Below are 15,257 nucleotides of genomic sequence, written 5' to 3'. Positions count from 1 at the left end.
CTATGACATCACTGAACAAAACTTAGTGTTCAGATATTACATTCCTCTTGTAAAAGAATATGACCCATTTGTGGAATTGACTAGACAGCATGAGCAATTCTAAAGGTGTTATCACGTGAAGTACTATATTTTACCAAAAGTTTAATCATGTGATTAACCTCTCTTAGATCTTAAAACATTTTAACGCTTTTAATATTTTGGAGAAGTGGAATGGGATTATGCAAACTGGTTGGAGAAACTGAGCTTTCAAACCCACTTGATGACGATCTACATGTCATTTTTTTTATAACGTGCCAATTCGGGTATCTTGTGAATCTTTGTCGTTCGCAACTCGCTCCAATCAACAGATTGGACATCAGTCAGTTTCAAACGCACGATGATTTCCACTAACAATATTAAATTAATGGTACTGTAACCATATAATAAACTACCAACTTGTGTCTTGGAAGCACATTATATGCTAATTTATAGTTACAACCAAGTAGTTCCCATGACGCTTCCACAGTCTCATTCGTCAGTCACTAAAGCTGTACAGTTATTATAATAAGTGGGACCCGTTCAACGTACCTAATCAGTCGACTAAAAAGCATTGAAATTTTGAACTTTTTATCCTAATGGTGTGATTATGGCTAAGTGGGAGCTGTTACGAGATGATAACGACTACAAGTTTGGAAAATATTAGCTTTATCATCAAATACAGTTTTGGTCTGAAACAGACATAAGCTGTAGATATAATCTTCAAACTCATTTGTTCAAAAACAAAGCATACATAAAATAAACCTGAGTCTAATCAAGATTGTGTACTTCGAACCACAATTGTAGGTTAAATCTAATAAAATTGCTTGGAAGCCAATGAGAATTTATACAAACAAACATGTCACCTCCACCACTAGAAGATGATATTGATTGATGCAGAAAACTTTATCTCCTTCCAGTGCGACTTTTAGCTCTTGCTTTCTGCAATTAACATGAACATTAATAAACAATCATAAGAAGATTCTTGTTTGCAATAGAAATATATGAAAATTCACAATAAGATGTAAATTTTCTGTGTCAACTTGAAAAAAATCATGACTCGAGATTGTCAATGAGTAATTCATCTACGTGGTACAAAGGGCCAAAATACTTGATCTATTAATCCAACAAGTGATAAAAACAAATCAGCTAATTTGGTTACATTGATATGTGGATCCATCCAAGATTCATCTAGATAAATCAATTTAATTTAAAAAAAAAAAGAACACTTAACATTTTTGTAAAATTTTACTACTGTTTTAACGTTCACAGTTATTATATCCAACGAAATGTTGTTTAAAGTGTAAGGACTAGTGGTTAACAAAATGAAACAAATGGGTCATACTGAGTCATGGTCTGTCAATTTTGATTTGTTGGGTCATATATCAGATCATTATCCGCTAACTAATGGGTCAGACCAAAGTTCATTTGATTGGATAATGGGTCAATTCATCTGATCTAAATCTGGCCCAATTACATGCACACCTCATAGAGCACAAAAGAGACAGCAAATTTGATATCAGAGGATATTATTTGACAGTAAAATCTCATTTCAGTTTAAAATGGCCAAGAAAAGCTTTCACTTACAGATAAAGTATTAAAGCTTGTACTCGTTACCGGTGCAGCCCCTATTAAAACAAAACAAGTAACAAATTAATTGATAAATAACAAACCACTATTATTAAAATGAGAACCTTTACCTGTACCAAATGATGTTGAAATTGATGCAGCGCCTGTAGAAAGGTTAAACGGCGATGTAAACGCAGAAGTTCCAGCAGGGGTAGTATTAAATGCAGGTGCTGAGCTGGATGTCTGAGAAGCACCAGATGATGAAAATAAAGAAAATGCTGGAGTTGAGGTGGCAGCAGGGGTTGAAAACAATGAAGACGATGACGTGGAAGCAAATGGAGTGCTAAAAAGCCCAGATCCACCTGTTGCAGCTGGGACAGATGCAGGTGGAGCAGCCGACGTAGCAGGTGTTGCTGAGCTAGCAGCAGCTTGAGTTGATGGCTGTGAGTTAGCAGGAAGATGCAGAGTCGGGTGTACCCTGCGGGCAGCCGCCACTCGTTTGGCTGTTTCTCTCCGGTCAGCTTCCAGAAATGGATCATTCGCATCCCCCCTGCCACGTTGCTCAGCCAGATAAGCGGTTTTCATTGACTCCATATATTGATGAATGCTCTCCACCTGCAAACCATATGTAATGAGTGCAAACTGCAAAAATATAGCATTCAAATTTTAAACAAGTGTGTTCTTAACAAACCATACCTTTGCAGCCACATAAACAAAGAAGTCATGAACATTTGACATAACTTTTGGAAGAGACTGCAACAATGATGCGGTGTTACTCAGACCGGTCTTGTTAGCTTCTAGAAGAAGTAACTGTTCCAGCTCTTCAATCCACTGGCGGCATTCAGAAAGATACTTATCAAACCTTGCAACTGTCTGCTGCAAATAGGGGGAAGGTTTTCGTGGCATGCCACTATAGAAATCATAGACAGGAACCATGGCTTGGGTAGATGCTGTGGTTATTGCTGTTGTGGCTCCTCCTGAAGGTTGTGATGTTGTTGCAGAAGATGTTTTGTTTGGGTTATGAAATTTGGACCGAAGCATCATGAAAGAACGAACAGCAATTTCAGTGTTTCTTAGCATATCTTTGACATTAGAAGTAAGGTCTTGAAGCAGAACTTTTTGTCGGTCCATTGCTGTACTGATTCCACTAAGTTCCTTTTGAAAAAAACAAGTATAGTACTTTAAGTCGATGAAATAACTAACACTCACATACAACGTGATGCAAGATGCATGACACGAACGAGCGCATCACGTTTGCGATGCGCTCTATATTAGAAAAATACTAAAATATATGACAATAACCAAAAAATTCAAAAAAGTTATGAATCAATTAACAAAACAACAATATTAGTATACTAAATTAATGGTATCACATAACCCTATTATCCTCTTTTTTTGCTTGTTTTTCTCTTTTTATTATTGTTTTAATAATCCATTAGACTTGCACTTGACACTCTTCACTAACAAAAATAAAATATAATACCCCCTAGACTTGACTGAATCAACAAAAATAAATCATCGAATTTTGGAAACCAACTATTCAATTTGTAGCATCGCTGATTCGCTTCTAATCAAATTCTGGAAACTGATTATTCAATTTGAAGCATCGCTGCAAATTGGATTTAAAAAATGATTAAATTGAAGAATACATGTTGCTAATCGGAGTTCAATTTTGCAGAAAACAAGAAATCAGAAGTTTCAAAATGGAAATTGAGAAGCAATTTAGTTTCAAAATTGATTTTTCTTTTAAAGAAAGCACGATGCTTGCAACATATCGTACCTCTCGCATCACGCAATTGCACCACAATAACCGCATTTTCATCGCATCTTGAAAACGCAACGCATCGCAGCATGTGATGCAATTTCCCTAGTGCATCAAGTGCATCACGCAATATGCGCGCATTCTAAAACCAAGAAATCTGACAAAAAAATAAAGTCATAGTTATTAAATGCGACAGGCGCACACAAGGCGAACTTGCCTGCCCTAGGCGGTAGGCGCAAAAAAGGCGTGGCCTGAGACAAAAAAACGCACTTGAATAAAAAATTCACAAAAAAAAATTAAAAAAAAGACTGCATATAAATAATCTAATAATCTAAAACAAAACTGAATATTACTAATCTAATAATTTAAAACAAAAGTTAATACAAAACTGCATATTACTAATCTAATAATCTAAAACAAAACTGAGTATTAATAATCTAATAATCAAAAACAGATATTAAAAAAAAACTGAATATTAAGAAGCTCATAATGTAAAACAGAAATTTAAACAAAACATAATATTAACAACCTTATAATTTAAAAAAAAAACCCTTTGTTTTCTTAAGCTTCTGGTTGGCTGCTGCTGCTTGAAGCGATATAAGATATAAAGTTTAACGAGTTAAAAGAAATTATATAGATAAGAGTTTATTTGTTAATTTTGTTAACCCCTAAAATATTTGGTAAGTTGTTAAATATTTATCACAGAAAATCAAACTAAATAAAATGATAATAATATAGACTTGTCGCTTTTCTTCCTGATTTGTCGACCTGAGTCAACATAGGCGGTGTTATGTCGCTTCGCCCAGAAACCTCGCCTAGGCGCAGGGGCGCATCGCTTTTGATAACTATGAATAAAGTGTACACAAACACTTAACATTAATATACAGAAACCAACTAATTTTTAGCCATGACAATTTGGTTTCAAAGGATATAGGCATAAAGCATCTAAAGTTGTAAACTATAAAGGGTCTTGATTAGAAAAAAACAAGAAGCAAAACATGCTATTAAGAAAACAGTGTTTAACTGCATTGTCACTACTTGGTGACTGTCAGTACATTCTATAGCCTGTACTAGCAAAAAAAAAAAAAATCAGTACCTGAACGATATGGCTTGCATCAAGCTCAAATCCATCATTGGAGACGGAAGAATCATAGAGTCTGCCACATTGATCCAATCTTTGGCTTTCATCTCTATACTCCAGTATTCTCTCCCTATCCATAAAGAAAAAATCACTTCCGGGATGCTATCCACGAGTAACAGTTAAGAATAAACAACCTTCTAGAATCTAATCTTATTACTTAAATCTCTTTGCAATGTATGCTCCGTCCACCCAAATTTAGCCTAACTAGCTCCTCACACAACCAATAAACAAGATTCATAACATGTAATAATCTAAAATCCTCGCATAAAAAAAACAGCAACCGCCATTTTTGTGCTGAACCAGGTAACTTTACAAGTTATAAAACTATGCAGAACTCATACGATTTGTTGCAAAGTCCATACATATGTCACTTTATTCATAACTTCACTATAGAACAATAACGAGTCAATTTGCTAGAAACCTAAACAAAGAAATCACACGCTTTCACAACAGAAATCTATAGATATTGCAACAGAAGCTATCCACGAGCAACAGCCAAGAATAACAATCAGAATCTAATCTCAGTAAATAAATCACTTTGCAATGTGAGTTCTATGATTCCTATCTACCCAAATTCAGCCTAACGAGTTCTTTACACAACCAATCAATCAATCAATCAATCATACCCAGTAAAATCCCACCGACAGCAGAGCTATAGGTAGGGTCTGGGGAGGGTGGGATGTAGGCACACCGTACCTCTATCCAAAGGAATAAAGAGGTGGCTTCCAGAGAGACCCTCGGCTCTAAGAACATGTGTATGAAGCAAAAAAAAGGAAATCAAAGTTTAACAGTTATATAAAAACTACTACTAATTATAATAATATTAATAAAAAGGTCACAGTTTAACCGCAATATAAAAGCTAATAATAATAATAATAAAGTATGTAAGGGAAATACCATTATGGTATGTGACCTAAATAAGTTAAGTCTAAGCCCTAAGGTATTCAATTCTCTCTAAAAATCCTTAACTTTAATTCTACTTCTCCACGAATTCCTATCCTCAACCATGTCCTCGGAGAGGTTTAGGTCTATCAAATCATGCCTAATCCTCTCATCCCAAGTCAATTTCGGTCGTCCTCTACCCCTCCTCCCCTCTATAGTAATGTTTTCTACGGATCTAACAGGATTCGTCGTCTGTCTTCTCTTTACAAGTCCAAACCATCTCAATCTCCACTCTCTTATCTTGTCTGCTATGTTCGCCACCCCTAATCTCTCGCGAAGCACAACGTTTCTTATTCTGTCTAGCCTTGTGTGCCCACACATCCAACGTAGCATTCTCATTTCTGCTACCTCCATCTTCCGCACTTGTGCCTTCTTGATGGCCCAACAATCTGTTCCATATAGCATTGCAGGTCTAACTGCCACCCTATAGAATTTTCCCTTCAGATTAGTCGGGAAACTCTTGTCGCAATATTCATAAGTCATAACCTTCATAATTTCACAATTTCTCTTTAAAACATTAATGAGTCAATTTTCTGGCTATGCAGTCAGTATCGACGCTATATCTATTATCGGTCCCCATGTGAAATATCGGCTATATTTGACGGATAAATGACTGATTTCCCAATATCGGTACCTTTCTTGTTAGTTCTTCCATTCATATTTCTTCCCATCGGTGTTTAAAGTCTTAATCAGTTCGTAGTTGCTACAATGGTTAGTGTATTGCAAGTTGCAAAAGGTTAAATTGTTAATGGTAGGTGGAGAGTATGTATGTATGTATAGTTAATTGTTAGTGTTATGTTAAATTGGCATATATCTAAAGTCTGCATTATATTAAAATTACTGATATCCCACCGCAATAACCTACATCTCAGTATACTCTCTAATACTAAATTGCTAATAATAATAATAATAATAATAATAATAAACTTACTCAAATTGAAGAAGAAACTTCTGGGAGTCAGGGTGTAGGTCGGCCCACTTAGTGCCGTAGGTAGCTGGAGTCTTGTCATTGGTAAAGAGAAAGAGCTGGTTTTGTGGCTGTAACTGCTGTTGTTGTTGCTGGAACATCTGCTGTTGTGGTTGGAATAAAGTACTGCCGCTGGGTTGAAACGGCGACTGTTGTTGTGGGGTTTGAAAGAGAGAGGTGGTTTGTTGTTGCTGCGGCGTGAACGAGAACGCCATTGTTACTACAGTTTCGACGAAATTGAATTGAATTTTTTAGAACCCTAGATTTGGGGAAGATGATGCTTTGTAATTGGGCCGTGGTTTACGGTGGACTGGGCCGAATCATCATGTTTTCTAATATCAACTGATATGGTAATAAGTTATTATTAATTAATGAGAAGAGTAAACACTTTTTTTTTATAAAGGTTTAATTTATTTTATTATAGAGAATAAATTTATTTATTTTTTATCAATTTTTAATCTCTTTATAAATCATGTGCTTTCTTACTTACACGTATAGATTGTGTGAAATAATATAACATTTTATTATACAATAAACAAAAATGACAAACTAATTCATTCACATTTTAAAATTTAAGACTAAAAAACAAACATTCTTAATAATATCACACTTAAGGTAGAAAAGTGTTTGAAAGGCAAGGCGTTAAACTTTGTATTATGAGTTATTCGTCATCAGTGATAAAACTTTTTCTTCACTATTCAACATATGTTATACCTTCCATTTGAGACCATTTTCTCTCCAAAATAAAAAGAATTAGAAAAAAAATATTAAATAATAAAATCAAAGTTCAGAGCGAGGGTGTGTATGATTTGGCATGGGTTGGGATGAGCGTTTTTAGTACCGGTATCGAATCGGTACCAAATTTTTAGTTTTCGATATCGGTACGGTACCGGTACCGAACCTAACATTTCGGGACCGGTACCGCTACCAAATTTTTCAAATTTTAAGGATTAGTACTGGTCTATGGCGGTACTATCTAGAGCTCATCCTACGTTCAGGCATAGTGTTCCCTTAGACCATTTGGTTGCCATATTTGCACCCCAGCCTATGAGTGAAGAACAGTAAATTACTATATCTAGATCGTTTTGTTTTATTTTTAAAGATTTAACATAGGAACCAAAATGGTTTATTTTGTTTTACAAGTTATCGTCACAAATTGTGTCTTTCACATGGGCGGATCTACCTTGGAGGTAGATAGGGGGTGCACGGGAACCACCCGAGTTTCGAAATAATAGCATAATGCTATATATGAAATCTTGAGTGAACCCCCCTTATAAAATTAGAGTGCATTACTTAACAAAACTAGAAAAGTGGTGGAGTGGCTAAGGCCTTGGTTGTTAAGGTGAATGTCCGGGGTTTGATTCTAGAAGTTGGGCATTCGTTTAATTTTTTTACTACTTCTGAAATGCACATATCTATTTTCATACAGATAGTTATTTTGGACAGCTTGTTTATTTTATACATTTTATACAAATGTGAAATAAAACCTAATCCATGAAACCAAATTGTTAGTAATGGTTCGGTTTTAATTTTGATGTTTCGGTTTTCTATAATAAAAAACCATTACCAACGGCTTGCCTCACGGTTTGACATAAAAACCGTCAAAATCGGACCATGAACAATTCTACTTGGATGACTACAAAAACATAATGAATTTTCAGCACAAGTAGATTATAGCATAGATGTACAAATTTGATTGTTGAAGGCTTGAATTTAGTAAATATACAACCGAACCGTCTACCGACCCAAATTTTTTTTTTATATTCGATCCTATAAAACTGAAACATCTAAAAACAATGCACCATCTAGAAAATATTCATGAACCCCTCACTGGTCTTTCATAGCTCCCTTTCCCTTACATAGTTACATGATACTCTTAGTATCATTATAATTAGTGCGAGCATTTAATATAAAAAAGAAAAGATACTTAGTTAACAACTATACGTCTATACTTGCTAAAACCGCCACTCCATCTCATTATCATCTCCGTACCACACGTCATGCCAGGTTACGTTTCGGGGACAAATTCGGGGTCGGTTAGGTTGTTGGATATTTGGAAGTTGTTGATTCCAACCACCGAATGACAAACCCAAATAATCTAATTGTTGGAAATAACAATGTGACGGATCAAATTGGAAAATGTTATTTGGTTTTAGTTGGGTTCGTTAGGATTGAATGAGTTGTTTGGGTTTATGGTGTAAAATCTTTGTTTGGTTGTGTAAGTGGAGTTGATTTGTGCAAAAAATATTCTAGTTTTGTGTTGTATTTATTTTTCAATTTTAAAAAGGATACTTTTTTAACTACGTTACATGGCGACATAATCACCTTAACGGACGATTTTTTAACTTTGAACGAGCGTAAGACGAATATGGGGCCGAATTCGTATTGAAGTGCTAGGGGGTGTTTGGGATTCCTTATTTAACCTCCTTATGACTTATATACGTCATAAGCTATAAGTTACAAAGTTGCAATTTATGACTTATCAATTCATAAAGCTTAACTTTTTCAAACACCTTGTAACTTATAAAATTATATAAAATTAATAGATTTTCTTATATATACATTCTTTTACTTTTTGGAAAACTTATTGAGGAAAACCTTTTTGAGTTTTCTTTTAACCGATTTTGAGCATGTGAATCAAATATATAGGAAGGAAAGGGGTCAAAATTTGAGTACGGTAGTTAAGTAGAAACTATGAAGAAATTCTGAATTTTGAATAATTGATCTAAAGTTAGAAGAATGTTGGAACCAAGTTGAGTTGAAATTAATATATTTATTCTAAATTAATATATTTATTCTAAATTGTCAATTGTGCATACGGGTGAGAAGATGGACCTGAGTCAATATTAATGCTAGCATATTTATAAACATATAAAGGTAGGGTACTAAAAAGACCAAAATACTCTTAAGTATCATTCGCGGGTCGTAGGGGAACCCCTCATATACCACCCGCGGGACATATGGATCACCCGCATAACACAGTAGAGGAAGAACGTCCTCGCACCACACGCGGAAGCATCCAGGCACCCTAAGAAGTCATCCGCGAGACATGACACATGTCCGCCAAAATAACCGGAAGGCAATGCCAACTGGACAGCTGTCACTAACTATTTGTCATCTAGAAGAATATCCACGATTGTTACTTGAAGAATATGTGACTCGCCAGCCAATGAGCGAAGGACACCTGGCTAGGTTGTTATAACCGTGCACATGACCAGGGTATGGTCTGACCTATCATAAGGCGACACGTGTCCAGGTTGTTCTACCCATGCACATGGGACGTATAGCTCAACCTATCACAAAGGGACACGCGTCCAAGCGGTTATCAAGATCTTCTAGAAGAGGACAGCTGGCCCAATCACCTTCCCACATCCTTCGGCTATAAATACATTGTCAACATGCATGAGGTATTCATTCACATTCACTCTGACTCACTTATACTCTGACTACACTTAGTCTATATACTTCAGTACTTTCTCCTTTACGAACGATACTGATTCTCACGCCGGATGGTGGTTAGATGAAGACCCCCCCTCTTGTCCTTCCTGTAACGAGACTCACGGTGTATGTTTTGCAGGTTCCGGTCATTGGACTTCGGGAAGTTGTGCTCATACTGTGTTAGTAGTTATCGTATTTTACCATGTGGACTCATTGGATCCAGGACCCATACCCGGGGATTGGTTCCGTGTTTCTTCAAAACAAGTATTCATAACTTGTCTAAAGTGCATTCTTTAACGGGGTTGGGAATGATGAACTTAGTTGTTCATTTGTTAAAAAAACATGATCATTTGTTAAAAACATGATGTTTTTTTGTCTATATTTGTTGGTTTGTAATGTGTAAAAGAGTTAGGGGCTGTTTGTTTACATCTAAATGGAACCATTCAGATGTAAACGTTCGATTCATTCAGACTTCAGACTGTTTGGTTTCAAACAAAAAACATTTGAATTGTTAAAATTAGGTCTGAATCATTCAGAATTATTGTTCTTGCTGAATGAGACAAATGCTCATTCAGATTTGAATGAACCAAACAACCCTTTAGTCTTACTAGGAACTAAGTGTGCACAGTGACTATGTGACCGAAATGAGCAATTCTTGATACACAAGGGAGCTTGTGATCAATAAGAAAGATATATACACGCTAGAGTAGGCACATCAGAGTTGATTCATATGGGAGTATGTGGACTACGTGCCATTTTGAGATGAGTAACATAAGAGTAAAATTGGCTTCAATACGGAGAGATTGCTAGAACCCAACATACGTATAAACGTATTCACTATTCAGTATTCAGATTTTAGTTGTAGAAGGTTTTCTTGTTTTTGGTGTTGTAGATATCCTTATTTGAACACCTTCGTATGACCAATTAATGTAAGAAATACTAGCATTTTGTAATCATTTATGAAGGGGTATGCACCCGCCTTAACATCGAGCGTGGCGGGTCAACCCACAAGATATAGACAAGAGGCTTGAAATCAGGATGTCATGAAGACACAAAGCCAAAACTATGCGCAAGCGCATGAAACATCTGCGCGTGGCGCATATCACATACGCGCAAGCGCATGAAACATCTGTGAGAATAAAGAGAAGACCTTGCGCATCCCCGGGATAGGCGCATAAAGGCCACGCGTAAGCGACACACAACAAATGAGACAATAGTCTAATCCAAATCAGGATAAGGACAACCATGATTGTACTCATCAGGCAACCTTCCAGAAGGTATCTTTTAAGGAATAAAGAATGTGCTGATGTTGACAGCTGCCAATGAAGGGTGGACAACACAGCAAAGCCCATGTGCCACCACGTGATGGCACATGGGTCAGGTGAAATACCTTGGTCAGAGAATAATCAATGAAAAAGCACCAGGTGTCCTAAGTACACGTGGCGCGAAGCAATAGGAGGAGGCCAAAAAGGCCCTAATTGGGTCTGAGCCCAATCATTGGAAACCCTAATACTATAAATACCACACCACCTCAACAGTGCAAAGGCAGGCAAGAAAATATATTCTAAGTCCTTTACTCATTTTTACATCCTGATTATCTTCTCCTACAATACCTGATTCTCACACCGGAGGGTTACCCCAAAGAGGACCCCTCTGTCCCTTTTGAGGGGTAAGCTCACGGTGCTGTTCGTTTTGTAGGTGGAAGAACTCGTATCTCGGAAAACCATCGGTGATATAGCACACTCGTACCCGAGGAACGTTGATCGTATACAAGTAGGTCGATACACGCTTCTTCATTGGCGCCATCACCTGTTACAACGGCAACAAAACTACTATTTCATCAATTTTCTCTTCAACATGGTTTCCGGTGTTCGAAACAATGATCAAGTTCTGTAGGATAATGAGCTTGAGGATGTTAATGAGGGACATCAGGTTCTGAGGGCGCCGCGTGACACTACGCGCACCACCAGTAACCATCCCTTCAACACAACACCTCATAGTCAAACTGAAACTCCCCCAGACGATCTCACGTTCCAAAATCTGACTGGTGCAAAACAAAAAGGACCAATGGGCCCGGAAGTTGAAACCAATGACCCTAAAGAATGGCCCATAAACGAACAACGGCGTTTAATGGAAAAATACAATGAGTTGGTAAAACACAAAAAGTTAGCCGATTTAACACAAAGGCTCGCATTTGATAAACAAACCATTCAGGGAACAACAAAAAAGACGCGCGCGCTGGAAGACGGTCATTCTGTTCACACCGAACAAGCTGATATTAGTGATGAGGAAGAGGTGCACAGCATGAAGAAGACGCGAGATATTCATGCAGGAGGTTCACAGCTTCGCGCACACACGCACATAGCACCTGGAGCCAAAGCTGATATGGATTTATACACACCATACAACCCACAAGCGAAAGAGCAAGTGGACGTAACCACACCATATAGGCCAACCATCTTGGTAAAACATTCAAAATTCGCTGAGCGCATCGCGAAGGCTCCCATTCAACACAAAACCAAGATGCCAAGTGGTTTAGGCAAGTATGATGGTACAACAGATCCAGATGATTTCTTACAAGGTTTTTATAACACTGGAAACTTAGAAAGCTGGACGATGCCAACATGGTGTCACATGTTTGCTCGCTGCCTCACGGGCGCAGCACGTGTCTGGTTCTAAAGCTTGCCGACAGGACAAATCGATGGGTTCGAAGAGCTATCGGAAAAGTTCCAGGCTCACTTTGTACAGCAGCGCAGACACATGCGCGACCCCGATGACATCATGCACTGCGTACGCAGGAATGATGAAACCATTGAAGACTACATAACTCGTTTCAATCAGGAATCTCTTGTAATTGGAGGCATCACTGAACAACTCTTGCGCGTGGCCTTTATACAAGGTGCGCGCAGTGATCAACTCCGCAGAGCTCTCGTGAGCAGAGAAGGCATGCCAACCACTTGGGCTAAGCTTATGGAAGCATCGCGAGTCTTCGCGCGAAATGAAAAACAAATTGCCCAAGACAGAGCAAGAGATAAAGGGCATCAAACAGAAGCACCACGCAACAATGAAAAGAGGCGCAAACAAAACTCCGTATGGTCCAGGTTGCAACAAACCAATTATTCTCCTACAGAAAAGCAAGCGCAATAAAGTTCACCCCAACCCCAAAAAGACATTCTTAATCGCGGAGAAGGTGACAAGAAGGAAGGCGGCAGAGAGCCTAACAGACCTCTACTAAGAATATGGACTCCCATCACCAAAACGCCTTCGCAAGTGTTAAGCACAGAGAATGTCCAGTTTAAAAACCCCAGGCCATTACTCCATAAGGGACCACCGAACAGTGGCAAATATTGTGAGTTTCACAAATCCACAGGGCACAACACCGATGCATGCCATCATTTGAAGGATGCGATCGAAAAAGATGTGAAATCAGGCAAGTTGGCTCACATGGTAAAAAATCCAAGACCAGAGAACGAACAACCAGACGGAGCCGCAGCCAGTAAAAAATTCAAAAGAATCTGTGTAGCTGAAGGAAGAAGGCAAGGGCAAAGATCGAGGAAGAGAAGCGCGAAAATCCAAGGGGATTGGCGCGAGCAACAAGTAATCTTTCCAAGAATCAGAGGAGGCCCGTCTATCAGCAGCCCTCTAGTCATCACTGCACACATCGCTCATTATGAGGTGTCAAGAGTCCTGGTGGACACCGGTAGTGAGTCAGACATCATGTATGAGCAATGTTTCAGGAAGTTGGATCCAGCAGACCAAGCAAGGCTTGAAGTTGTGAGTGCACCAATCTCGGGTGTCTAAAACGAAATTATTCACCCCCTAGGTCAGATACAATTCGAACTAACTATGGGGGATGAGAAGCACAAGCGAGCTGAAATTGTCAACTTCCTGGTCTTGCCCACCACTTCAAGCCATAGTATGATCTTGGGCAGAGGAACGATTGCCCAATTCAACGCCATACCGTCACCAGCGCATGGCGCGTTGGGGTTCCCAACACCAACAGGAGTAACATTTGTGTACCGAGATCACTTATGCGCAGTAATAAGTATACCTCGAGAGGGAAGAATGAAGCTTCCAGTGGCAAACAACGCGCCAGAGGAATGGATTCTCAACCCAAAATTCCCAGAACAAACAATCACAATCGGAGCTACGATATCAGATGACACAAGAGTGAGAATGAAAAGATTGCTCATAACGTATATGTTAGTCTTCGCGTGGCAACATTCTGATATGACTGGGGTTCCGCGAGACCTGGCGCAGCACTCTCTCAACACATTCAAGTCCGTGGAGCCAATTGCTCAAAAGAAAAGAGTCATGGGAGACGAGAAGACAAAGGCCATGAATAAGCAAGTAGAAGATCTACTGCGCGCGAATATCATTCGCCCAATACGATATCAAACATGGGTAGCCAATCCTGTGATGGTAAAGAAGAGCAATGGGTCATGGAGAATGTGCATTGATTTCAAGGACCTCAACAAGGCGTGTCCAAAAGATTGTTACCCCCTCCCAAACATTGACATGAAAGTGGACTCTGTGGTGCCATTTAAGCTCAAATGTTTCCTGGATGTCTATAAGGGCTATCACCAAATTCAAATGGCACCACAGGATGAAGACAAGACTGCTTTCAGAACTGACAAGGGTGTTTTCTGTTACACAAAAATGCCCTTTGGTTTGAAGAATGCAGGAGCCACTTACCAAAGACTCATGGATGCAATTTCCAACGAGCAGATTGGAAAAAACTTAGAAGTCTACGTGGATGATTTGGTGATTAAAAGCAGGGAGGAAAAACAAATGCTCAAAGACATCGAAGAAACCCTTCGGCGCCTAAAGGAAGTAAACATGAAGCTCAACCCGAGCAAATGCACATTCGGTGTTGAAGAAGGGAAATTTCTCGGCGTAATGGTCACCAAGGATGGTTTCAAGGTGAACCCAGAGAAGGTGGAGGCTATCCTCGGCATGCCCTTACCATCCACCATGAAGGAAGTTCAAAAGTTGAATGGTAGATTAGTATCAATTAACAGGTTCCTAGCAAACCATGCAAGCAAATCTACCCCATTCATTAACACACTGAGAAATTGCTTAAAGAAAAGCCAATTCAAGTGGACACCTGAGGTCGAGCAAGCTTTCAGTGAGATAAAAGAATGCCTGATAAACCTACCTGCGCTCACAGCTCCACTACCTGGTGAAACTTTAACGTTGTACCTGTCAGCAGGAGAGCTCGCCATTGGTGCAGTATTATTGGTGGATCGCAAGGGAATCCAAACACCAATTTATTATGTAAGTCGGGTGCTGACAGATCCTGAGACGCGCTACACCATCATAGAAAAGTTAGTTTTATCACTAACGCATGCGTCGCGCAAGCTTCACAGATATTTCAATGGTCATCCTATTGAAGTCCTGACTGATTACAACATCCAGCAAGT

General features: G+C 38.7%; 1 protein-coding gene across 1 annotated transcript; it reads right to left on the bottom strand.

Annotated features, from left to right (window-relative positions):
• Positions 1 to 239: 239 nt before the first annotated feature.
• On the bottom strand, positions 240 to 6,626 carry LOC143584583 (nuclear pore complex protein NUP58-like). The gene is made up of 6 exons (XM_077066604.1): positions 6,361 to 6,626; positions 4,443 to 4,557; positions 2,281 to 2,739; positions 1,716 to 2,199; positions 1,603 to 1,643; positions 240 to 957 (listed from the first exon to the last, which is right to left on the bottom strand). The coding sequence occupies exons 1-6, from the start codon at positions 6,609 to 6,611 to the stop codon at positions 922 to 924; spliced, it is 1,386 nt and encodes a 461-aa protein (XP_076922719.1). The 5' UTR covers positions 6,612 to 6,626; the 3' UTR covers positions 240 to 921.
• Positions 6,627 to 15,257: the final 8,631 nt, after the last annotated feature.

Source organism: Bidens hawaiensis, unplaced genomic scaffold (genome assembly GCF_021521415.1).
Source record: "Bidens hawaiensis isolate Kalapana, Puna unplaced genomic scaffold, B.hawaiensis_p1.1 tig00033185_1, whole genome shotgun sequence".
Classification (NCBI taxonomy): domain Eukaryota; kingdom Viridiplantae; phylum Streptophyta; class Magnoliopsida; order Asterales; family Asteraceae; genus Bidens; species Bidens hawaiensis.
This window is presented reverse-complemented; position numbering and strand designations above follow the sequence as displayed.

Bases quoted from the DNA above. Each gene is read 5' to 3' on its own strand.
- LOC143584583 (XM_077066604.1), bottom strand. From the start codon at position 6,611: ATGGCGTTCTCGTTCACGCCGCAGCAACAACAAACCACCTCTCTCTTT. The intron at 2,740-4,442 runs GTACTGATTTTT...TTTTTTCAAAAG, and splicing joins ATGCAAGCCATATCGTTCAG to GAACTTAGTGGAATCAGTAC. The intron at 1,644-1,715 runs GTAAAGGTTCTC...TTGTTTTAATAG, and splicing joins TTCAACATCATTTGGTACAG to GGGCTGCACCGGTAACGAGT.